General features: G+C 41.2%; 1 protein-coding gene across 2 annotated transcripts in view; it reads left to right on the top strand.

Annotated features, from left to right (window-relative positions):
- The first annotated feature begins 23860 nt into the window (after positions 1-23860).
- The window catches only part of inpp5a (inositol polyphosphate-5-phosphatase A), a 243586-nt gene continuing 242941 nt past the window's right edge, over positions 23861-24505 (top strand). For both annotated transcript variants that reach the window (XM_028467693.1, XM_028467694.1), the window contains exon 1: positions 23861-24411. In XM_028467693.1, coding sequence (XP_028323494.1) covers positions 24334-24411 — 78 coding nt within the window. In that variant the 5' untranslated portion in view covers positions 23861-24333. The remainder of the gene's footprint in view (positions 24412-24505) is intronic.

Below are 24505 nucleotides of genomic sequence, written 5' to 3'. Positions count from 1 at the left end.
CCGGCCCCCCGCACCCGGCCGCCGCCTGCCCAGCCGCCAGTGCCGGCCCCCCGCACCCGGCCGCCGCCTGCCCTGCCGCCAGTGCCGGCCCCCCGCACCAGGCCGCCAATTCCCGTCTGAGCCCGGCCCCCCGCACCTCATCCCGTCTGAGCCCGGCCCGCCGGAGGTCATCCCCGTCTGAGCCCGGCCCGCCGGAGGTCATCCCCGTCTGAGCCCGGCCCGCCGGAGGTCATCCCCGTCTGAGCCCGGCCCGCCGGAGGTCATCCCCGTCTGAGCCCGGCCCGCCGGAGGTCATCCCCGTCTGAGCCCGGCCCGCCGGAGGTCATCCCCGTCTGAGCCCGGCCCGCCGGAGGTCATCCCCGTCTGAGCCCGGCCCGCCGGAGGTCATCCCCGTCTGAGCCCGGCCCGCCGGAGGTCATCCCCGTCTGAGCCCGGCCCGCCGGAGGTCTTCCCGCCTGCCCCGTCTGAGCCCGGCCCGCCGGAGGTCTTCCCGCCTGCCCCGTCTGAGCCCGGCCCGCCGGAGGTCTTCCCGCCTGCCCCGTCTGAGCCCTCTTCGCCGGAGGTCTTCCCGCCTGCCCCGTCTGAGCCCTCTTCGCCGGAGGTCTTCCCGCCTGCCCCGTCTGAGCCCTCTTCGCCGGAGGTCTTCCCGCCTGCCCCGTCTGAGCCCTCTTCGCCGGAGGTCTTCCCGCCTGCCCCGTCTGAGCCCTCTTCGCCCGGCCCGCCGGAGGTCTTCCCGCCTGCCTCGCCGGCTCCGCCTCATGGGAGGCCGCCGGACTCCTGGTCCCCTGCCTCGCCGGCTCCGCCTCATGGGAGGCCGCCGGACTCCTGGTCCCCTGCCTCGCCGGCTCCGCCTCATGGGAGGCCGCCGGACTCCTGGTCCCCTGCCTCGCCGGCTCCGTCTCATGGGAGGCCGCCGGAACTGTTTTGACCCTCCTCCGGGTCCCCCGTCCACCCACCCTGGTTTGGTGTTTGGGTGGTTAGATTTTTTTTTGTTTAGTGAGCGTTTGGAACCCGCTCCTTAAAGGGGGGGTTATGTCATGTTCTGTTGGTTTAGTTTCGTTATTCTGTGTCTTTGTTTATTTTGAGTCTCGTCTGGTGTTAACTCTTGTCTGTGTTTCAGGGATTCCTGCTTGTGGCTCCACCCCTCAGTGATGTCTGTGTGAGTGCTTGGTGATTGAGTAGCTCCCTCATGTTTGCACCCAGGTGTGGCCCATTCCTAATCAGGCCTCCTCCACTATTTAAATGTGTGCTTGGTCACAGTGTGGTTGCTGGTTCGTTGTGTGTGATGTCTGGTTAGTTGTCTCCTTCCGTGTTCCTGGTCTTGCTCCCTCCTGTTTTGGATTTAAGTTTTGATTTTGATTTTGAAGAATAAATATGGACTGGTTCCACGAACGTTATTCATCTATCCTGCCTCCATCTCTCCTTGCATTTGGGTCCACACCTAACCGTGACAGATGTGTTGTTACTTGATTGAAATTGTACTCAAGTACAAGTAAGTAATACATAGAAGTAAAAAGTAGCTCAATTAAATAGTACTCAAGTAAAAGTTACTAGTTACTTTCACCCCTCACGTTTATTTTTGGTAATAAATCTTGCCACGGTTCCCTTGCATGCAGTAAACATCTCATGTATGAACTTAAAAAGGAAGATGAATCCTTGCACAATTGGAACTTTTCCACAAAAGCATCTGTATAAAATAATTGTTTTAAAAAAAAAAAAAAAATAACACCAAATCATTTAATTCAAAATAGAAAAATTATGAAGGTCTAAGTATAGCTACATTTATGAACTCTGAAACTGAAAACATAACATTCATTCACTGCTGTTTTCGCACTGTGCATTATGATGTGATGCATTTCATTTTTTTGTAGTTTCACAATGTCCGTTATTTTAAAACAAAAAATAATAATTTACTCAGTTACAGTTGGGTAAAACGTGTGTAAGTACAAGTAAAATTACTGATTTAGAAATATTCTCAAAAAAGTTCCCTTAAAAGCAACTCAATTACAGTAACGTGAGTTCTTGTAATCCATCACTTTCACCTCTGTTGGGCAGTATATTGACACACTGGATAATGTGCCAGCAGGGCTGTCTCTAGGTCAGGAGTCTCAAACTCAAATTACCTGGGGGCCGCAGTAGGCAGAGTCTGGGTGAGGCTGGGCTGCATCAGGTATTCCACAAAAAAAACATTGGTAAAAAAAAAAAAATCTTCATAAACGTCATTTCTAACAGTTCTTTAATTTCAATGGGTTCTTCTGAGCTTGTCTGTTTTTCCACTCACCTCCCTGAACTTGGCTTTGAGGTCAGAGTTGCACTGCAGGTCAATGAGCTCCATTTGAAGCTCAGGAGGGGCATCTTGCACATCAAAAGTGAAGGGGTCTGAAAAAATTTGAAAAGTGGCTTGTGTGTCTTGAAGTCTGCAAATCTGTGATCAAATTCCTCCTGTAGCTTTGAAATGGCATCAACATACTTCTTACCACTAAATGGTGTGCCTGCATCCACAAGTGCTTTGCATGCTGGGAAATGGCAGAGGTTTATTTGTGAGAACTGGGCTTTCCATAACACAAGTTTTGTGGAGAATGCCCTCACGTTGTCATAGGCAGCACTGACCAGCTGCCCCTGGCCTTTTAACTTTTTGTTCAGTACATTCAGCTCATGTGTGATGTCAACCAGAAAAGCTAAATCTATGAGCCGTTTTGGATCACTTAGCACAGGAAAAGCCACCCCATCCTTCTCCATGAAGACTTTTACTTCTGCTCTCAACTCAAAAAATCTCTTCAAGATGTTTCCACAGCTGAGCAAACGTACCTTGGTGAAGTAAAACACATGCTCATATTCTGACTCCATTTCCTCTAAAAAAGCACGGAACTGCCGGTGCTTTAAGCCCCTGGACCTGATATAGTTGATGCATTTCACAACAACAGACATCACATTGTCAAACTTCAGGCATTTGCTGCAAAGGGCATGCTGATGGATAATGCAGTGCAGAGCAATGGCCTCCTCCACACCCTCCTCTTCCAGTTTTCTTTGAACAAGTGCCACAAGTCTATTTTTCCTCCCTGTCATTGATGGCGCTCCATCAGTTGTTATTCCAACAAACCTTTTCCATGGCTGATTTTACTTCTCAGAACAACATGTAAAGCTCAGTTAGATGGATTTCTGAGTGCACATATTGTGCAGCTGCTTGTTAATAAATGTCCCTGTGTGGCATTTAGCATCAGCAAATTTAACCCAGAATTGTATTTCTGGTCAGACTTTATTTGATAAAATTATCTAGATTTATATTGTCTATCACCATTTTGAGAAAATAAATTGAGATATGTGTTTTGCTTCATATCGCCCAGCCCTAGTAGGAATGTTCACAGCATTTCAATGTTAATAAAGGTCGACCTACCAGATTCTAATCACATAATTTTATTTAGTAAGTGTTTGACAAGTGGGTATTTTAGATTTATTGTACACCTATCTTAAAATATAAGGGATACTGGAGCTTGGTTGGGTGGTGGGACAGCTTGTAGTGGGCGCCAGAAAATTTCCCTTACTTTCAAATCCAAAACTTGACAGGTATGGTCAGTGATGTCTGTGCTCTCATCAAGAGTGACTGAGTATGCATCAAAAAGTTTGGCTTTCTCACACAATTGATCATAAATATTACTTGACAGCTCATAAATACGCTCTCCCTCAGTGTTAGCAGAAAGGCTGATGTTGCTAAACTGACCTCTCTTTTCTGGACAGACAATACTTGCAGCTTGTAATATGCACTTTTTGACAAACTTGCCTTCTGTGAACGGCTTTCCTGCCTTAGCAATCATCACACTGACCACGTAGCAAGCTTCAACTGCAGCATTATTCTCTTTGGTTGCTTTCTTAAATACTTTTTGTTGCTTCAGTAGACATGTTTTAAGATGGGCAACTTGGTTGGCTCTCTCTTCTCCCTGGTATTTTGCATAATCTTCAGCATATCTTGTGGAGTAAGAACGTTTAAGGTTGTATCCTTTGTGCAATGCAACTTTTTCTGTGCAAATAAGACACGTTGGGTTGCTCATGGGCTCAACAAAGAAATATTCTATCTCCCACTTTGCCTGAAATAGTCTGTGCTCATCACCAGGATTCAAAGTGTCAAAATTGGCTTAATAGTGGCAGACATGGGGGGAGGGGAAATAACGGGCATGACAATTTGTAAATGTGGTTAAATTGGCAAAAAATAAGCATGAAATATGGTGAAAAGAGGTTAAAAGTGACAATGGCTCAACACATGAAACACGGGGTTTATAAGTGCCAAAAATGTCTTGAAAGTGTTTTTGTGCAGAAAAGGCATTGAAAAATGATGGAGAAGTGGCAGAAATGTGAGTAATGTAACTAAAAGACAATAAAAGGAGCAAAAATATGGCAAGAAAAAGTGATGAAAATAGGTTCAAATATTGCAAGTTTGGTGTAGTTGCGAAAAAGGGTAAAAATAAGCAAAAATTCGCTCAAATTGTTAAATATCATATTATTAGTTTCTTGAAGGTATCTAGTGACCCCTTCCCAGTGTCTTGTGACCCCAAGGTTGAGAACCCCTGCCCAAGGAGAGGGTGGACTTTATTTTAAATGCCAAGACAATTTTCTCATGATTTTCTACCCATTCGCTGAATGTCTGTGGAAGTAGTGGTGATGACAACTTCTTCCATCTTCTCTTTTAGGGAATGTGAAGTCTGATTTTACCTCACAAGGTCCTCAACTAACTCGGTCCTCACTGTATCAGACAGCTGGTGTGGGTTAGCAGGATCATTGGGGGCAGCTGTTGAAGCTGTTTTATTGTAACAGTCAGTCTGGCTCCTTCTCCTGTAAGATAATGAAACATACACACAGCAATTCAGAAAGACATCTATAAATGCATTAATAATGATGATTATTTCAGTTACAAAACTGTTTTACATTTTTTAATCTGCTTTGAGTTTTCACTCTGACCTGTAAATATGAATAAACTCAGTAGGATGCAATGCATAATATATAACCTGTTACTACTTATTTCAGTAATAGTTGTAGTATCTATACCTAACTTATGATAAAAAGAAAGGCAAATATAACATTTAACATTAATTTAGAATCTCTCTTATTTTATCTTGCAACATTAGGATTTACAATAATTGTTATTAGTAATAAAATACCTTGAAGCATACATTCTTCAACAGACAAATTTAGAAAAACATTTCAGAAGAAAAGACCAGGATGTCTTGAGAGTATTTAATACTAATTGTACCAAAAGTTAGCAAGCCACCCCTTACTATTTGTAGTTCATAGAAATGGAACAAAACTTTTCCCCTGGAAAGACAGTGCATCTCAGCATGATACAACACCTGCAAATGTTCACTTCCAAGATCCAAGCACAGTTTCTGAAAACATCGGCTGTTCTTTGCACTCCGCTTGATGTAGTTTAACATCTTTTAATGTTTCGTGGAGTACATATCCCATAACCTTTGATGCCAAGACCTCTCGATGTAAAAAGCAATGGTTCCAGGTTGCACTGGGAGCCTTCTCCAGTATTCTCCTCACAACCCCCGAGTTTTTCCCTGTCATGGCGGCTGCTCCATCTGTTGTCACACCAACACACATGTCTCAGCTTCGCCCCCCTTGAGCTCAAGTACAGGTCCACAGAACTAAATATTTCCTCAGCAGTTGTAGTGGTTGGTAGATCTGTTTTGCATAGAAACTGCTCTTGAAAGTCTCTGTCCCACACATCTCACGTAAACAATCAAAACTCCCTTGCTTGAGACGTCTGTAGATTCGTGCATTTGTATTGCAAAATGACCGCTTGTGTGAAGTCGGACTGACGTCTGTCGTTTGATATCATGCAATATGTCTTCAATTCGCCTACTTACGGTGTCATTAGACAGGGGTATAGTTTTTAGTTTATCTGCAGCAGAATGATCCATCACTTCTTTTACCATGTCTATTGCGGCGGGTAAAATTAAGTCCTGAGCGATGGTATGGGGTTTTGTCAACTTTGCAACACGATGTGCCACCAAATAAGATGCACAGAGGGCATTCTCTTGCTTTGAGCATGTAGAAGTAAGGCACTGTTGCGATGTCCTCAGATATTGAAGCCGTCTACGAAAGTAATCAACAGATTTCTGATTTCTGATTTCATGATATCGTTTGATATCATGCAATGTGTCTTCAATTCGCCTACTTACGGTGTCATTAGACAGGGGTATAGTTTTTAGTTTATCTGCAGCAGAATGATCCATCACTTCTTTTACCATGTCTATTGCGGCGGGTAAAATTAAGTCCTGAGCGATGGTATGGGGTTTTTTCAACTTTGCAACACGATGTGCCACCAAATAAGATGCACAGAGGGCATTCTCTTGCTTTGAGTATGTAGAAGTAAGGCACTGTTGCGATGTCCTCAGATATTGAAGCCGTCTACGAAAGTAATCAACAGATTTCTGTCTCAGAGAAGTGTGCTTTGTTTCCAAATGGTGCATAATTTTAGACGGCTTCATGCTTTCACTTGCCAGCACCTCGCAGCACAAAACACACTGAGGCTTTGGGACTCCTTTGTCCTCAATGTAGGAAAATCCATACCTAATGTACTCAGAGTCGTACTTGCGCTTGCTATCAAGCGTAAACATGCATTTTCTTCTACAGCAATGCGAGTGTCCCCACTGATGATACTACCAATGTTGTTCCCCTCTTACTGTTGCAGAGGGGAACAACAACAACTCTCCATTAAATTTGATGATATTTTTTTTTCTCTCTCTTTGGGGAAAGGCCCCCGACCCACAAAAAACGGCCCTACAATCCACTTTTGGGTTGTGACCCACCAGTTGAGAACCACTGGTTTAAACAATGGGAAACTTTTTCTGCAAAAGACTCACCAGTGGCTACCGGTTTCAAATGACCTATTCAGAGAGCTCCCGTATTTGAGAAGCAACGATAGCATGGCAGGCACAGAGATAGAGATGGAGGCGGAAGAAGAAGTGGACTCTTTTTTCTTTTCTTTTTTTCGAGGAAGTGGACTCCGTGACACACGACTTAAAGGAAGTTTGGGATCACGGGGATAATTTTGAATAACTTTTAGCAGTACAAAAACGTTTTTAATATTGATTTTTTTTTTTTTTTTAACCCAAACAAACTGCAACACAGTGACGTCATGAACCCGGAACTGGAAGTAGCGTGCTCATTACCGAAAGCGCCGTAATCTTAAAATTAACGTTTTGAACGTTTTGCTTCAACAAAATACTCCAAAATAACGGATGCACACACTTGGGGTATTTGGAACCTGTTGACTAAGTTTCAGGTTGAACTCATACCACGTCGGGGAGATATTCGTTCCACACGCACACACACACACACACGCACACAGACCTTTTGTGCTTTTATAGATAGATAGATAGATACTGTAGATAGATAGATAGATACTGTAGATAGATAGATAGATAGATAGATAGATAGATAGATAGATAGATAGATAGATACTGTAGATAGATAGATAGATAGATAGATAGATAGATAGATAGATAGATAGATACTATAGATAGATAGATAGATAGATAGATAGATAGATAGATACTGTAGATAGATAGATAGATAGATAGATAGATAGATAGATAGATAGATACTGTAGATAGATAGATAGATAGATACTGTAGATAGATAGATAGATAGATAGACAGATAGATAGATAGATAGATAGATAGATAGATAGATAGATAGATAGATAGATAGATAGATACTATAGATAGATAGATAGATAGATAGATAGATAGATAGATAGATAGATAGATAGATAGATTTTACCTGTGTTGTCTTTTTGTTCTTTTGTGTTTTGTTGCAGTAAGCCAATGAGCTAAAGCCAAAATGTATTTGGTCACATATCAAATTCATTACATTCAGGTGTCATGATTGTTGTCATTAGTATGTGTTTGACATCAACCACTTGTTTTATAAAGTTAATACAAGCATACACAATATCAGGGTTTCTTAAACTTTACAGGGAAGCTGCCTGGAGGGCATTGTGTTAAAACACATTAATGGGAACCGGCAAATCTCTACAGTATACTATATACAGCACTTGCATGATGAGGAATCTAGTCATGATAGAAGGAGGGCATGGAGTTGAGATATTAAGGAAACAATTGAAGAAGCTGAGTGGAAGACAGCTTGTTTAAAAGCTCAGTCACAAACCATTAATACTCGAATGAAACTGCTTCAACATAAGTGGTTAATGAGGACATGCATAGAAATGCAAGAAACTTCATAAATGGCCCCCTGGCATTCCAGATACATGGGTGAAGTGTTTGACTGAGAAAGGTGCTTGATTTATTGTGTATGGGAATGTCCTAAGCTGGTAACTTTTTGGAAAATGGTTGTCCGCACTCACAGGTAAAATCACAGATATTCCGGTACCCTGCAAAGCAAATCTTTGTATTTTGGGGATATACCCAGATCGCTTCTCTGTTGACTCTAAGTGTAAGACTCTGATCAACTTTGGCCTCCTGCAGGTCAGCTCTATCTTGGAGAGAGACTGAAGTATCTTCTACACAATCCTGGATTAAAGAGATGGCAATGTGTGCATTAGAAAAGCTAACCTATGTCATTAGAGGTAAAGTGTAAAGAATTTGAAGAGGTGTGGGCACCCTTAATGGACTTTCTCAAGCAACAGTAGATTATATTTATCTCTAAGGCTGTTGAGTGTGACATTTGTTGTTTTGGTTTTTGGTTTTCAATTATTTTGTATGTATTTATTTTGTATTTATTTATTTTGTACTTATTTTGTATTTTTTACTATTATCATCAATTTTTTATTTTATTTTACTTTTTGCATGTGTGTGTATGCAGCGATGTCTGCTTGCATCTCATTGTGCAACTCGTCTGTATGAGTGTAGTATGAGTCAATGTGTTTTGTATGTCCTTATTGAAAATCAATAAAAACATTGTTAAAAAAAAAAAAAAACTTTACAGGGAAGAACTTGGACACATTTGAATGTTATCAAACACAAATTAAGTACAAAATACCTGGTATATTCAAAATATATACAAATTCTCAAGCAGTAATCACAAAAATATGGTAGCATATATTTCAAATGAGGCAAATTAGGCTTTTGTTGGATACTGGATGTGTAGTAGTCATACAATATATGCAATCAAATTTATGATGACAAATGCAGACAAAGGGAGGATGAATTATACAAACATTAAATATATTTGGAAACAATTGTTCGTTATTCTATATTGGTTATAAGGAAATAATTGGCACACAAGGAGAATATATGCAAACTACTGTAAATTAACATTTCATAGAAAAGTCGTTGCATTATTGATCCTACAATCCCACAATATATATATATATATATATATATATATATATATACTGTATATACATTGTGTCAAGCACAGCTTTAACTCAACCAGCAGTCATGAGAACCATTCTTTAAAGAACTGTCTCCATTTTTATATAAGGCAGCATTGTATTAATACATGCTGGCACAATATTTTAAAGAAACATTTTATTGCTGCAAACTTTCCTTGTGAATACAACAGACAAGCCCAGGAATGTGAGGCATGTTCTCGGTCCCTCCCTTACCTCATTGCAGTAAAAAAAAAAAATCGCAAACAATGAACTGAAGGTAAGCCGCCAGGTTCTCTCACAAACACTTCATAATTGTACCTTGATAACTAGTGTAACAAGCCTGAACTCATTCAAACATCTTTGTTAGCTTGGGGCAACTGTATGTGATTCATTTGTATACATAATGAATGGTTTTCACGTGGAGATGGATATTTCTTTGACTTTGTTCTGGAAATTGGTGACAACAAGAAAACAAACGACAAATATTTTGGCATTTGTTTTTGAAAAGCTGACTTTTTAATTAAAGAATAATTTTAAAAAGATCATGCTGTATCTAATGTAAGTGAAAATTTTTGATTAAAAGATAGGGTTTTTGATAACAGTGGACATACTTAGGATCTTAGATTAAGTTTTTATTAGATGGTACTAAACTTTGAAAATGATGAAAAATTAAGTTTCACACGTACCCAACAACTTAGTGCAATGTAAAATTAATTTAACCAAAGTTAATTAAAATAGAGTCCATAGAGTTCATCAGTCATACTGCTGTGTGAAGGAAGCTGTTTTGCATTCAAGTTTTTGTCGTCTTGATGCTGCGGTATCTTTTCTTCGATGGCATCAGCTCAAACATTGGATGGAAGGGATGCGAGCAGTCTTTCAGGATAGAGTCTGCTCTGCGCACACAGCGCTGAGTGAAGATGCCCTGCAGTGGTGGTAAAGGGGCGCCTATGATCTTCTCTGCAGTTCTCACGATCCGACTGAGACTATGCTTCTCTTAAACTGTACAACTGCTGAACCATGACAGCATCCCATACGTCAGCAGGCTCTCCACTGTCCCTCTGTAGAACAGGGTCAACTCTGGGATAGGAAGTGAAGACGTTGTTGTGCCTTCTTAATGATAGCCGTGGTGTTGTCTCTGGTGGTCAGTTTGTTTGACAGATGTATCCCCAGGAACTTGGCGCTCTCGACCCTCTCCACCTCATAGTTGTTAATTGTGAGCAGTGGATGATGTTTTTCAGACATTCTGAAGTCGACGATCATTTCCTTTGTTTTGGTGGTGTTGAGATTATGTTTTGTGCACCAGGCTGTGAGCACCTCCACCTCTTTCCTGTATTCCCACTCATTGTTATTGGTAATGAGGCCAAGAACAGTGGTGTCATCTGCAAACTTAATGACATGATTGTTATTCTGAGTGTCAATACAGTCATCAGTAAGCAGTGTGAACAATAACGGGCTCAGAACACACCCTTGAGGTTAGACTGTGCTCACTGTTATTGTTTTAGATGTTGTGTTGCCAACTCTGACTGTCTGTCTCCTCTCCGTCAAAAAGTCCAGAATCCATCTGCACACTCCTGTCTCCACACCCAGCAGTGACAGCTTCTCCACTAACTGTCAAGGAAGGATGGTATTAAATGCTGAGCCGCAGTATCCTGGCATACGTGTTCCTGTCCGCCAGGTGTGACAGAGCCCGATGGAGCAGGTTGGAGATGGCGTCCTCCATGGAGCAGTTCTTTCTGTACGCAAACTGAAGCTGGTCTAAGTTTGTTGGGAGGCGTGACCTTATGTGCACCATAACCTGACGCTTGAAACATTTCATGGCTGTGGGGGGCAGGGCTACAGGACGATAGTCATTCATTGAAGATGGATTTGGCTTCTTGGGCACTGGGACAATGGTGGATTATTAAAAAATGTCTGCAAAAACATTCTTTAGTTGCTCAGCACAACCTTTAAGCACACAACCTGGGATGTTGTCAGGTCCAGCAGCCTTTCGTGGATTGATTTGAATAAAGACCCTCTTAACACTGTCTGCTGTCAAATGCAGTGTCTGGTTGTCAATGGGCTGCCCCTGAGTGTGAGCTATTCTATCACAGTTGACCTCAAACCTAGAAAAAATGTATTGAGGTTCTCAGGGAGAAAGGGATCATTGTCTATGGCCATAACTGTGGGCTTATAGTCAGTGGCCACCTGAAACCCATGACATAAACTTCTTGTGTCCTTAGTGTTGGTGAATTATTTCGACAGTTTTTTCCCAAAAGCTTTCTTGGCATCCCTGCCATGCCATGTCATGCTCTGGTGTTCTCCTCAGTATCACCGGATGTAAACGCAGTACTGCAATGCTGCAGTAGGGAGCTCACATCCCCTGTCAGCCATTGTTTGCAAACACCTTCCCAGCTTTTTTCACAGTCACATCATCAATGCACTTACTTATATCATAAAGAACCATGTGGTGGCTGGGCGTGCGCAAGCCTCAAAGCCTCCCCACATTAAACAATGTCATGCACAGGCATAGCATTGCAAATCAACTCCTATGGCTAATAGCAAGTGGCAACAAGGGCAGAATTGCTCTTGGAATGAAGCAGAAAGAGCCCCTTTGTAGCTGCACCCATGACTAAGCAGCCCTCTTTAGCATCCACTCTGCACACCCCACCTGGGGACGGTTGCTAGTGCCCTAAAAAAGTCTGTCTCAAACCTCCTGACTGGATCACCATGCCCAGAGGGATCATCCCTTGTGGTAGAAAACACAAAGAAAACACTATGAATCTTGGAGCCTGGAACATCTGTATACTGATGGACAATGCTACCAGTGAAGACCTGAAAAGAGAACCACCATCATTGCCAGAGAGCTGAAGATATGCCTGATAGACCTAGCTGCCCTTTTGAGAATGACTCAGAGATAAAGCAGCATCATCTGCATTTTTGACTCACACCTCCCTAAACAGATCCTGTACTCCCAGCTAAAGAAAGGTCAGCGAGCCTGTGGAGGGCTCAAGGACATGCTCAAGGACAACATAAAGACCAACTTGAAGAAGTTTTACATCCTGCTGGACAACTGGCAGGAACTTGCACTGGACAGGCACTTATGGGGAGAATCCCTGTAGAAGGAAGCAGCGGCTCATGAAATTGATACGCTATGCTGCTGATTCAAGGCCACCAACAACCTCCTCCTCTTTCCCCTGCCCAAATTGCATGAAAGTATGCAGGTCACAAATTGGCTTCCACAGCTGACCCTATGAAGGACTGTAATACTCGTCTCAAGTGACTGCCGATGATGATGGTGTGTGCGCGTGTGCATGCATGTGTGTGGCTTTCTGAGTTCTCAGTCAGCGTATTACAAAGCTTGAGTTTATTGAGGGTACAGCAGTAGTAACAAAATTTGGATGAGGGGTGTTTCCTAGTAATAAATACTTTAGGATGCATTTTCCCTTATGCTTAAAGTCTTATCAGTTTAACAAAGTGTCAAAGATTTTCAGGAATGGAATGCGATTTTTTTGTCCACAGAAACTGATCCTTGGGTCTAAAATCTGGAGAAACATCCTGTTAAAAGTGTCCTAAGTGTCCGTTAACTTTTTAAAATGAAACAGAGCAGGAAAGATAAACACGAGTTTAGAGGTGAAACTGGCAGACAAGCTACAACAGTAGCGACACCTTTCAAACACGTCTTAGGAGAACAAGGGCTACAGAGAAGAGAATGGGACATGTAAGATTTTCATGGAAACTGCTACGCGGCAGTGCGCCCAAGTATGTAAACTCTGAGGAGAGTGGACAGTCCGCACAGAGTTTGTTGTGCACAGGGTTCGCCCAAGTTTATTTGAGCCTTTTGGGTGTACTCATGCTGCTGGCTGGGACCATTCCAAACCGGCTCTGTGCATGTGTGAAACCATAGCGGGACATTGCCTGGCCTGCGTTGGTGTTAAATGCACTGCAGGGGGCTTAACAACTCGCTTCGGCTCAATAGTCCCACTCAGGGCCGGACTGTGGCATAGGCAGTATAGGCAAATGCTAGGGGCGCTGGCCATCATAGGGGCGCAAAAAAATATGTATATAATTTTTTATATTAATTAAACAATGAAATCACTATACTTGGTAGTATTATTAATAATTAGTTAGTCTAGTTTTAATGAAAATTAAAAAAAAATAGTTTTACTCCCGCCCCCCCAAATCGATTGACAGGTTGTCTGAGGCGTGACGGCAGCTCGGACCGGTTGTTTACTGTTTACTGCTGCAGCAAGTGGCGTCATGTCTAAACAACCAAACTAATGATCTGGTGCCCAGGGAAGAAAAAAACGGAAAGAAGAGGAGGATCCATGACAATTTATTAATCCATGATAGTCAAACAAGCTAGCAGAGCGACCATGCTATGGTATTTTAGCTGCTAGTGCTAAACAGAAACAGATAAAATACTGGCTTACCAAAAAACATTGATTGCATGACAACAGCGGTCTATTAATTTATATATATATATATATATCAATCTCAATCAATTAATCAATCTTTTATTTGTATAGCGCCAAATCATAACTAATGGTATCTCAAGACACTTTACAGTAGAGCAGTCTTAAGGACGGACTCTTCATTTTATGGATACACACATATGCATATATACGTATATAAACATACATATGTATCCCACACCCAACATGAATTCATCATGGCGGCAAGGAAAACCTTCTGTTAAGCAGCAGGAACCTTGTGTGGATCCCATTCCTATGATGAACAGCCATCCACGTTATGCTGTGTTGGGTGTGTGCAGAGGAAAGGGTGGAGACAGAGCCGCTGAGTCTCTGTAACTCCACACGGAGGATCCCACGGACCTGCAAGACAAAAGCCAGAAGGAGTACAGGAGCAAACACACAAGGGAAGAAGCAGACATAGAGGGAGTGTTAGAGAGAGGAATGGGACCCTCTCCGGTCCCTCTCTAACCTAAATGACCTCTCTCTTAACGCCCTCTCCAACCTCTCTCCAACCAAGCATGCCAGACCCCCCCACCGGCAGTCTATGCCTATTGCATCTTAACTATGAGCTATGAGCTGGTCCCTAACTAAAAGCTTTACCAAAGAGGAATGTTTTGAGCCTAACCTTAAAGGTAGAGAGGGTGTCTGCCCCCCGAACCGTGGTTGGTAGATGGTTCTAGAGAAGTGGGGCCTGATAACTGAAAGCTCTTCCTCCTATACTACTTTTAGAGACAAATGGAACAACGAGTAGTCCAGCATTTTGAGAGCGTAGTGTTCTGGGGGATTGTATGGCACTACAAGCTCCTTGAGATAGACTGGTGCCTGTCCATTTAGGGCTTTATAAGTGAGAAGAAGAATCTTGAATTCTATTCTATATTTTATGGGAAGCCAATGCAGAGAGGCTAATACAGGAGTAATGTGATCTCTTCTCCTAGTTTTAGTCAGTACACGTGCTGCAGCATTTTCAACCAGCTGAAGTGTCTTAAGCGACTTGCTCGGGCAGCCTACTAAAAGAGAATTACAATAATCCAGTCGAGAGGTAACAAAAGCATGGACTAGCTTTTCGGCGTCGCCCTGAGACGGATAAATCCTGATCAAATAGAACCCCAAGGTTTCTAACAGTATATATATATATATTAGGGATGTAACGATTCACTCAACTCCCGATACGATTTGATTCACGATACTGGGTTCACGATACGATTCTCTCACGATTTATTTTACAAAATTGGACTGTAGAAAAATGATGACTGAAAAATATTCCTTTATTTTTTGGGGGAAAAAAACTATACTGTTTTCCTTTTATTTTCATTGTCAAAAGAATCCCTTGATAAACTCTTCAAAACAATGCAATTTAACTAAAAATAAATCTTGAATGAAATAAATAAAGGAATATTACAAATGAAGAAGTAAATAAAAGTGCAACTGAAAATGTATTTTGTGCCTTTACAATTGGACTTTAAAAAAAACAAAACAGTCATTTCACTGTATTTAGGTCAGATATAGGGCGCTGGTAACACAGTGGTCAGTTTGCATGCAGATATCTAGCAGTGAAGAAGAGATGCTTTGCTAGCAGACAAAGCTAATAGAAAAACGTGACTTTTACAGATATTCACGTAATATTACAGATATTTTTTGGTGCTAAAGGGGTAAGGAATCATTTATGAACATGTTTAAGAGTAGAAAGCGGCCAGAAAGAAAGTATTAGCAGATTCCGCCCGCCGCCAACACTTCGATTTTTAACTACTATGTAACTGTTAGAAATGATTCTGACAATAATAATATAACAATTATGTAAATATCAATTTCTTGGTTTAAAAAAACAGCATATCTGGGGGGCCAAAAGAAAATCTCGCCTAGGGCGCCAGAGAGGCTAGGGCTGGCACTGGTCTCACTGGAAGAGCCGCGCATGAACACATACACAACTCGACGCGCGTGAAAAACGTGAGGACGTTGGTACCACACGATGCTTTACGGCATGAAAACCTCCACATTCTGCAATGTAGATGAAAAGGTCGGAGATGGCTGGAGAGATGGCATTACCTGAGGGATATACATGAACGGCATCACAGAGAATTCATGGAGGCAGAGGATAACATGACCATCAGGACTTCTGTTTGCTGAGTGGGACAGAGTAACAACCTGTTCCAGCTGCAGCTCATCACATCTGCAGAGACAGACTCCATCCTCCACTGCACCTCTGCACTCTTCAACAACTCACTAATTTCACAATTTATATACACTATTTCTACCTTTGTTTTTTGTGTTTGATACAATTTACACATTTATATACTGTATAATGCACATGCAGGATGATGTGTAGCAATAATTAGTCAGTGAAATTGACCGTAAACACATTTTTGAGAGCTAAATATAAGATTATGCTGTGGATAGAAACAAAGGAAGACAAGCCAATGACCTAAATATATTATTCTTCCAGTTTTAACTTTTTCAACTTGTCAAAGCATAATCAAGTCTTTTTCTCATAATTATGACCTTTTCTAATAACTCACATTTGTATCATTCTAGTTATTTACAGTATCATATAGTTGTGGATTTGTATCTAATATGACTTGTCTGTAATTTGCCCAAAAAGAAATACATCAAATATAAAGTAAATTATCATTAACAAAGGCTGTAAAAGCAGAAATAATTGAACTAATATATGCACATCAACTGCAGCAAATTTGGTGATAATGAGAAACTTTAAGCCAAAGATACACGTTTTTGTACAAAAAAGTTCAGGCGGAAGCCCACTTTGCCACAACAGTGCCAACGTTTTCCATAAGCTCAAAATAAGTTTGTTACTGTAATATGTCAGTCAAATTGATTCCAATCATTAATAGTCTTACTAGTACAGTGCCGGTCGGAAATATGTATTCATATAGTGGGGGCTTAAGTAAGTAGTCATTTATGACCAAATGAGTATGTGTTTGAAGGTTGGATGTACAAAGAGGTGTACATACTCTGTACTCTGTAGTGTTATAAAGTGGTATATTTGCAGGTGCAAAGTAAAATAGCGAGTGCTATTTCCCCGGTTTAATTCTATGGGACTTGCGCATGATACATTTGTTTGTATTTTTTACTCATTTTTATATTTTTTTGTTTGGTGAATTTTTCTGTAATATATGTTTTTTGGAGTCATTATGTGTATTTTGGTATTTTCCAGTTGTCTTTTAGTGCATTTTTTGTATAATTATTGTTTTTTGTTGCCATTGTAGTGTGACTCTGGAGTCATTTTGTGTGTTTTTGGAGCCTTTTTGTATATTTTTGTGCATTTCTGTTGTCGTTTTGTGCACTTTTTGTATACATATTGTTTTGTTTTATTTTACTAATTTTGTATATTTTTACCTTATGTGTGGTGAGGGCCTGTTTTGTTATGTCCTCCTGGTTGCCGTGTGGGACTCTCTCCATCTCCTCCAAGGGTTCTGTCTCACACACACGCACATCAGCCGTATGCACATAATCCGTCACAGGTTGTTGAGAGAGAAAAAAACGGACCTGGAAGTATCACGAAAAATACACGTTTTGCAACACCAAATAAGTCGCAACTCTCTTTCTAAACCGCTCTGTGTGCCTTCAGCATGTACATCCAAAGTGCTCATTTGGTTATATAGCACGTGGTGAAAATATCTGGCTGGATATATCTAATGGCAGTGTTTATCTGACGACACAAGTTTTATGCACATTGGAGCAAGTTTTGATCAGAAACAACAAAGGTAAGATGCCATTTGTCATCATTGCTGACTTTTTCCGCTGTGTATTTTCTGATTTTGTGGTGGTGTTTTGGTACGAAACATACCTCTGTGTTTATTTTGTGACTCACAGCAGTGGACAAAGTTTGCCGAGTTGTTGACTTTTCCCTCTTTGAACATAAAGGCCTGGTGTATGTGCTGTGGTCTTTTGTTCTGAATGTGGGTTAGCTACAGTTGTAGCTGAGTTTCTTAAGATTAGGGAGAGGTATAGAATGTGTGATTCATTCAATATTTAGATCCATCAGAGTCAAGGAAGCTGGCGCTGCCCCCACCAGTGGGTCCATTGGGGTTAAACTAACATATTTTATACTCTGTTCTAAACAGTATGGGCGCGCACTGTAGCTGTTCCCACTCAACGTTGTTGAAGCCAAAATACGGCGATTAGTGGCACTTGCATCTTGGAATTTTAGAGCCAGAGTATGCGCAGTAGGGTTGGGCGGGAGGAGCTCTAGTAACGCGCCCCGCCCATTTAGTGTACTGCCCTGATGACTTGGCAGCTCAGCTATGCCAAGAACATAAGTATCTTTCCCACCTGGAATTTTACCAGCGGCTTGTTCAGATCATAGAGGTTAGGACAAAACCATGATATATTTCAACTCAAATATCTTTTGAGTTTTTGAGCTTTCCTTCACAACTTAACTGCTATTCACAAAGGGGCCTATTCTTGGACTTAAGCGCTTTTTTGCGTGCCTGCAGTTACGCGCTTCTCTCCTGCGCGTATTCTCCTGGATACATTTCTAATTTAATGTGGATGCTCCGTTCGGTCCTGTAACTTTACTCTGATCAGTGCATGCAAAATAGACAGATTAGGACAGAAACGGTCCTATTGATCTGAGTTAATAGAGATACACAGTCTGTCAATCAGTCTGTATTCTTTGAACTACTGACCATCATCCAGCGCAGGTTTCAGCAGCACTGTGTCACGCACACTCATATGTCACCATCAGTGATCATGCGTAAATGACTCATCTGATCTGATGATTCTGGTCTGAAATCAATACAACATGAGATTTTGACAGTTAAAACATGGACTGAAAGGAGATCAGTGGAGCATCGAGTTCGAAGCAATATCGATCCATGGTCATATCCATAGATCCATCTCTGCGCACAGCGTCTCTCTCTCTCTCTCTCTCTCTCTCTCTCTCTCTCTCTCTTTCACACATGCACACACACAACTGAGCCTTTTTTCCCCCATCTCCACTGTGTTTTCTGTCCATATTTGCGGCAAAGATGATCTCTGCGTGTGTGTTTGCACCTCCTTCTCAGTTGTGGTATTTTATGGTACTAAACTATCACCGCAAACAGTTCCAGATTTTATGAATTGCATTGCGTCCCCTGCATTAATTTATTTGCATTCACTCCTCCCATATTTTTTCTTCCCCTAGGAGGTCTGTCTACTATACATATTCATCAGAGGGAAACGCGTTAAATGGAATGATGGCGCATTTGACAGCGCAGGCGCACACCTGATTCATTTGGCTTTGTACTCTTTGTGACGTTTGTACACGTTTTAATACCCCTAAACCTTTTGTGAATCCGCCCCTGAAAGTTTAGGCCAAAAGTAAGCAGGTGCCATTTCACGAATATTTTTAATACAAGCCCATTTAATCTCACGTCAATTGCCACCTTTACAGACAATGCAACCTTGAATGCCAAGCTATTGTGTTCGGCTTATCATTAAAAAAAAGTCTGCATTCCATCTCAGTATTTTTCACCAGATTCAAGGGCATTGTAATGTAAATGAATTGAATACCACAAATGTTAAAATGGAAAATGTTTTTTATTATTATTCATTCACTGTGGGACTGCAGGTGTCATCCAACCCATGGTCTCCCACAGAAGAGCAAAAATATTTCTGCATTCCCCGGTGCATGTCCATGAACAAACTTGAAAGTGCACTAAAGTGCCTCCCACTTCGCCTTCTTTTCATCCCATCTTTTTTTCCCTTCCTCCTGCTCAGATCTCCGTTGTACAGCATCCTGACGGTCCATGTTCGCCAGGAGCTCTTTGATTCATCCCGCTGAGACTTGGGCTTTGGTGCTGGTTTTTCCTTTTTTTTTTTTTTTGCTGGGGGTGGCACTTGCTCTAAAAAATGATAATGATGCAAAATTAGCAAACTTGTCAGTCACACAGGGACATGTATCTTTGTAATTTTTTCTTCCTCATTTATTAACCCTTCATTTAAAAATTCATTTTGTGTTAACTTGTGTTATATTTGACTATTTATTTAATTTGTTTGATGATCTGAAACATTTAAATGTGAAACATGCAAAAAAGTAAGAAATCAGGAAGGGGGGATACACTTTTTCACACCACTGTGTTTGAGACACACACACACACACACACACCATGTTTGCCCTTTGGATACCGTGTTCTAATGCAGCTTACAGAGGCTTATATGGAAGACACGCATATAATAATTTTCTACTTGCAGATCCATGACTTTAAGTTTATTTTAATTGTGTTGTCTTTTTGTTCTTTTGTGTTTTGTTGCAGTAAGACAAATACTGTGTGAGGATACATTTACAGGGGGAAAAAGCCAAAATGTATGAGGTCACATATCGAATTCATTACATTCAGGTGTCATGATTGTTGTCATTAGTATGTGTTTGACATCAACCACTTGTTTTATAAAGTTAATACAAGCATACACAGTATCAGGATTTCTTAAACTTTACAGGGAAGCTGCCTGGAGGGCATTGTCTTAAAACACATTAATGAGAACCGGCAAATCTCTACAGTATACTATATACAGCACTTGTCTCGCATGATGAGGAATCTCATGCGAGACATGGATTTTTTTCTTCCTCATTAATAAAACCCTTCATTTAAAAACTACAGGAGGGCTGTTTAAAAATCACAGTTTTCCTATCGCTTGTAAATGTCATTGAAATCCGTGAAAATGATGAAGCTTTTAATTTGAAATGTCTTCGTTGATAAACAATGTAACAGGTTGATTTGATCAGATTACTGCAGGATAAAAATCGGACACATTTTTCTGTCTGACCCACAGTTAAAATCTCTCTTTTTCCCCTCACATTGACGCCAGATTAATGTTTGTTTGTGTGGTAAGCCTGATTTTATTAACTTCTTACATTCCTGCATTCAGAAATGATCAACGCGCATTAGTCATCATCATCTGTCACTTGTTATTTACTCTTGTTGTGTGATCAAACTGTGGCTTTACATTATACACTGTGATAAAATAGTTGAATCAGTCTGACAGAGTTTCATTTAACGAGCTGTAGCAGCCAAAGCGCGCACCGCGGCACACAGCTGATCAGCTCTGTGACGCACCCCCATCAAGGACAAGGAGTGGATAAAATATAACTGAATGTAACACATTTTGTCCCGTTTAAAACTGGTAAATGTGAATAGAAATGCTGATGGTCAATTCTTTGGCGTGCTTGTGTGACTCCCCCCACCCCCGTGACAGTGTCAGTTTAGATAGATTATTTCCCGGAGTCTCTTCTGTAATATTATGAGTGCGTGTGGCTTCAATTGTAACTAAGTCCATCCTTCTTGTGTAATATAATGTTTCACCTTATCTGGGCACTGCACTTATTACAAGTTCAGAAGCACGTAAGAGGAAAAGAATTTAAGCAGACGGGAAAATACGCGCAAAGTCAAATTAGAATGGGAACGCCCACATTTCAGGGCCGCTCCACCCAGAGTGCATAACTGGGATGGAGGCGCGCAGTGACTGGGGGAGAACATAGCTTGTAAAAAGAATGGGCGGGACAAGCTCCTCCAAAAGTTAAGCTTTATCTTTTTCTTTTTTTTAGCTCCTTCTGCTGACTGGCTGCAGTATAGGTCATAAACCCCGCCTACTCAATGTTATCGGATGGGATTTGTTTCAAACTGTAAAGCTAAAATACTTGTCACATAATTTTTTTCCAAATCTAAACTCTGCTGTAATAATGAGCTATTATCACTCTACATTGTGTTCAAGTGCTCATTTTTCTGTGGAGTTTATTTTAAATAAGTTATTTGAGGTTAAAATACAGGATTTGACATCATATATTACAATGACTGACAGCCGCTGATTGGACAGTACGCTAAATGGGCGGGGCATGTTACCAAGGCTCCTCTCGCAGGACCCTGCTGCGCAAAAACAGCATGGCTGCGCGGCTTTTTTGACTTGGGAGAATAGAGTCCATGGAGAATATCCCTCCTTCCTCGCTGTCTTTCTGCCATCTTGTCTGTTTAAGACACTTTTAAGGCTTCTTAGAAGTCCTCCTCTTAGGATGCTGATTCAGATTGTCCATAAGGGGCAATTCAGTTTCAGTTACATCCCGACCAAGAGACATGAAAGTCAACAACATATCACATGGGGGACAAGTACTGGAGTACTGGGGAGCAGCCACAAGAGCAGCGCTCCATACAGGCTACTGTAGTGACGAAATTGACTAGGCTATATGAATTTCAAGGACCTTTAGGACTCTGTTTAACTGTTTGAGTCCAGCATAATCCACATAGATGTGTACGGTAAAACTGCTGAAATTAGCATAAATAGTTTTGGCTAAAGTTCACGCCACAGGTTTTCTGAAACTGTTACAAAAGCTGACATTCCCTTGTTTTTTCTCTTTTGTACATTAAGTAATTTCATGATTTATTCGGCAACAAAATCAAATGAGATGACATATTGTCAGGGCCATCCCTGACCAAATTGGGACCTTGAGCGCTTAATTTGACAATCTTTATTAGTATTAACAAATATAAGGTAAGTATAGATATAGTAGTTTGGTTGTGAAAAAAAATACTACTGGTAATAAATAAATAAATAATATATGACTTTAAACTGTAATGAAAAACAAACAAATCTTAGGAATGATTTGGATCGACTGTGATACAGTGGTAGAGTGGGTCGTCCAATAACTGAAGGTTTGGGGGTTTGAATCCTGCTTGAGCTAAGTCATTGTCGTTGTGTCCATGGGCTAGTATGAATGTGGTGTGTGAGTGTTCGTGGTGGTCGGAGGGACCGATGGTGCACCATGACAGCTGTGGCTACAATAGTAACTTACCACCACTGTGTGTAGAGTGAAAGAATAATTCACATCAATGTAAAGTGCTTTGAGTATCTATAATAAAGCGCTATATAAAATCAAATGCATTATTATTATTATTGATAGTTAGATCATAGAGATGCTGTTGCTGCTTCAAGGTCCTGATGATGTGCTGACAAATGTCCTGTTATGATGAGAAATCTATCATACAAGCAGACAAAGTTAACAAGATACACACACATAAAATAAAAAAAAAAAACAAAATACACAAAATCACTAAAAAAAAATTCTAAAATGACAAAAAAAATCCCAAATTAAGGAAAATGGCAACAAAAGTACACACAAAAATAATAGCACACATACATCTCACCAACTTCGGCATGATGAATGAAGTCGCATCAGTGAGACGTATTATGGAGGGTATTTGCTCATTGGCCGATGTTTAAACAATTGATTAAAGATGCTCAGCGCTGTCTCTCTACAGCTTATGTAAACCTTTATTTAGCTCGGATCATTCAATAAGTAAATATCTCCATATCCATAGTTGAGTATTTACTTAAATCTGATAGGAATATGGCAATATCACAACAACAACAACAACAACAACAACAACAACAACAACAACAACAACAACAACAACAACAACAACAACAACAACAACAAACAATATACTACCACTGAATAGCTTATTATTTGTGGACAAATTAAAGAGAGACACAGTTCATGGTCATAAATACATTTTCAGCAGCATAGCCAAAAGAGCCCCAGCACAAAAACAGCTTCATGGAAGTGACATTATACAGTTCTACAATTTTATAAGTGGTATCACCGATTTGGGGGGAAAACACACAAAATGACGCATTAGGAGTAGAATACCAACGCACGATCTGAGTCTGACATCGGCGAGACGTATGTGTGCTATCTGGGGTACTAACATACAAGCAAAACATCAACAGAATTACACAAAAATTACTCCAAAATACACAATATGACTCCAAAAACATACATTTTACAGGAAAGACAACGGGAATGCACGGAATGCCTTATAACAAGCAAGACAACAACAAATATACACATAATAGCAGAAAAACAGAAAATTACTATTAAAAAAACTTTTTGTTGTTTCCTGTATTAATGCTCATTGTGGTCATTATTCCGAAATGCTGACATAAATGTTTATAATGTGGCCCTTCGATCAAACAAACACATTTTGTGCCCCCCGCTGTGATGGAAGTGGCCGTAGGTTTAACTTGTAAAAACAGTGAAGGGTCCCTTTAAGAAAACCCTGCGTCGCCATTGGCGCTGTGACGTCAGAGAAGCAGAGCGCTCCAGCCTATGGTGTCAGCGAATATGTACACGGTCCGCACGGCGAAAGCACTGATCCGGGCTCGGCGTCTTGCCTCACAAGGGAGACTCTAACATCGGAGCTGGGCACACACTCGTCGCTGGAATGCCCTGCATCCCTGAGAGCTCAGTCTGGATTAAAACGGAAACTTTTGAATCACAATACAATGGCCCTGAACGTCATGAAGTAGAGCAGAGGGCACGTTAAACCAACGCCGCCGTGCTGAGCTCAGCTGAGCTTCTCTCCGCAAAGCAACAACTCTAGCTCGGATGCACGACATGCCCCAACCCACCCGCCTCAACCCCAGCTACAAATTCCCTGTGTTTTAACCGACTTTTGCCGCACCACTTCCCGGCACCCGCTTATTTACTGATCTTTTATCAGCCCCCGTATTTTACATTTTAAAGTTCGCGGTCGAAGTCCCACTTGAGAAAGAGAAACCATGGCAGGGAAGCTGACAGCAGCGTCAGGCACAGGAATACTACTGGTGACAGCCAACGTTGGATCCCTGTTCGAGGATGTGAGTCCCTCCCCCACCATCGCCACTGTTTTTAACAAAATAATGTTGTCTTTGTAGTCAGCCCTTAACACCTCCAACAACATCCCAGCTGGTC

The sequence above is a fragment of the Gouania willdenowi genome, chromosome 15 (genome assembly GCF_900634775.1).
Source record: "Gouania willdenowi chromosome 15, fGouWil2.1, whole genome shotgun sequence".
Taxonomy (NCBI): domain Eukaryota; kingdom Metazoa; phylum Chordata; class Actinopteri; order Blenniiformes; family Gobiesocidae; genus Gouania; species Gouania willdenowi.
The sequence above is the reverse complement of the archived record's forward strand: the minus strand, read 5'-3'. Positions and strand labels throughout refer to the sequence as shown.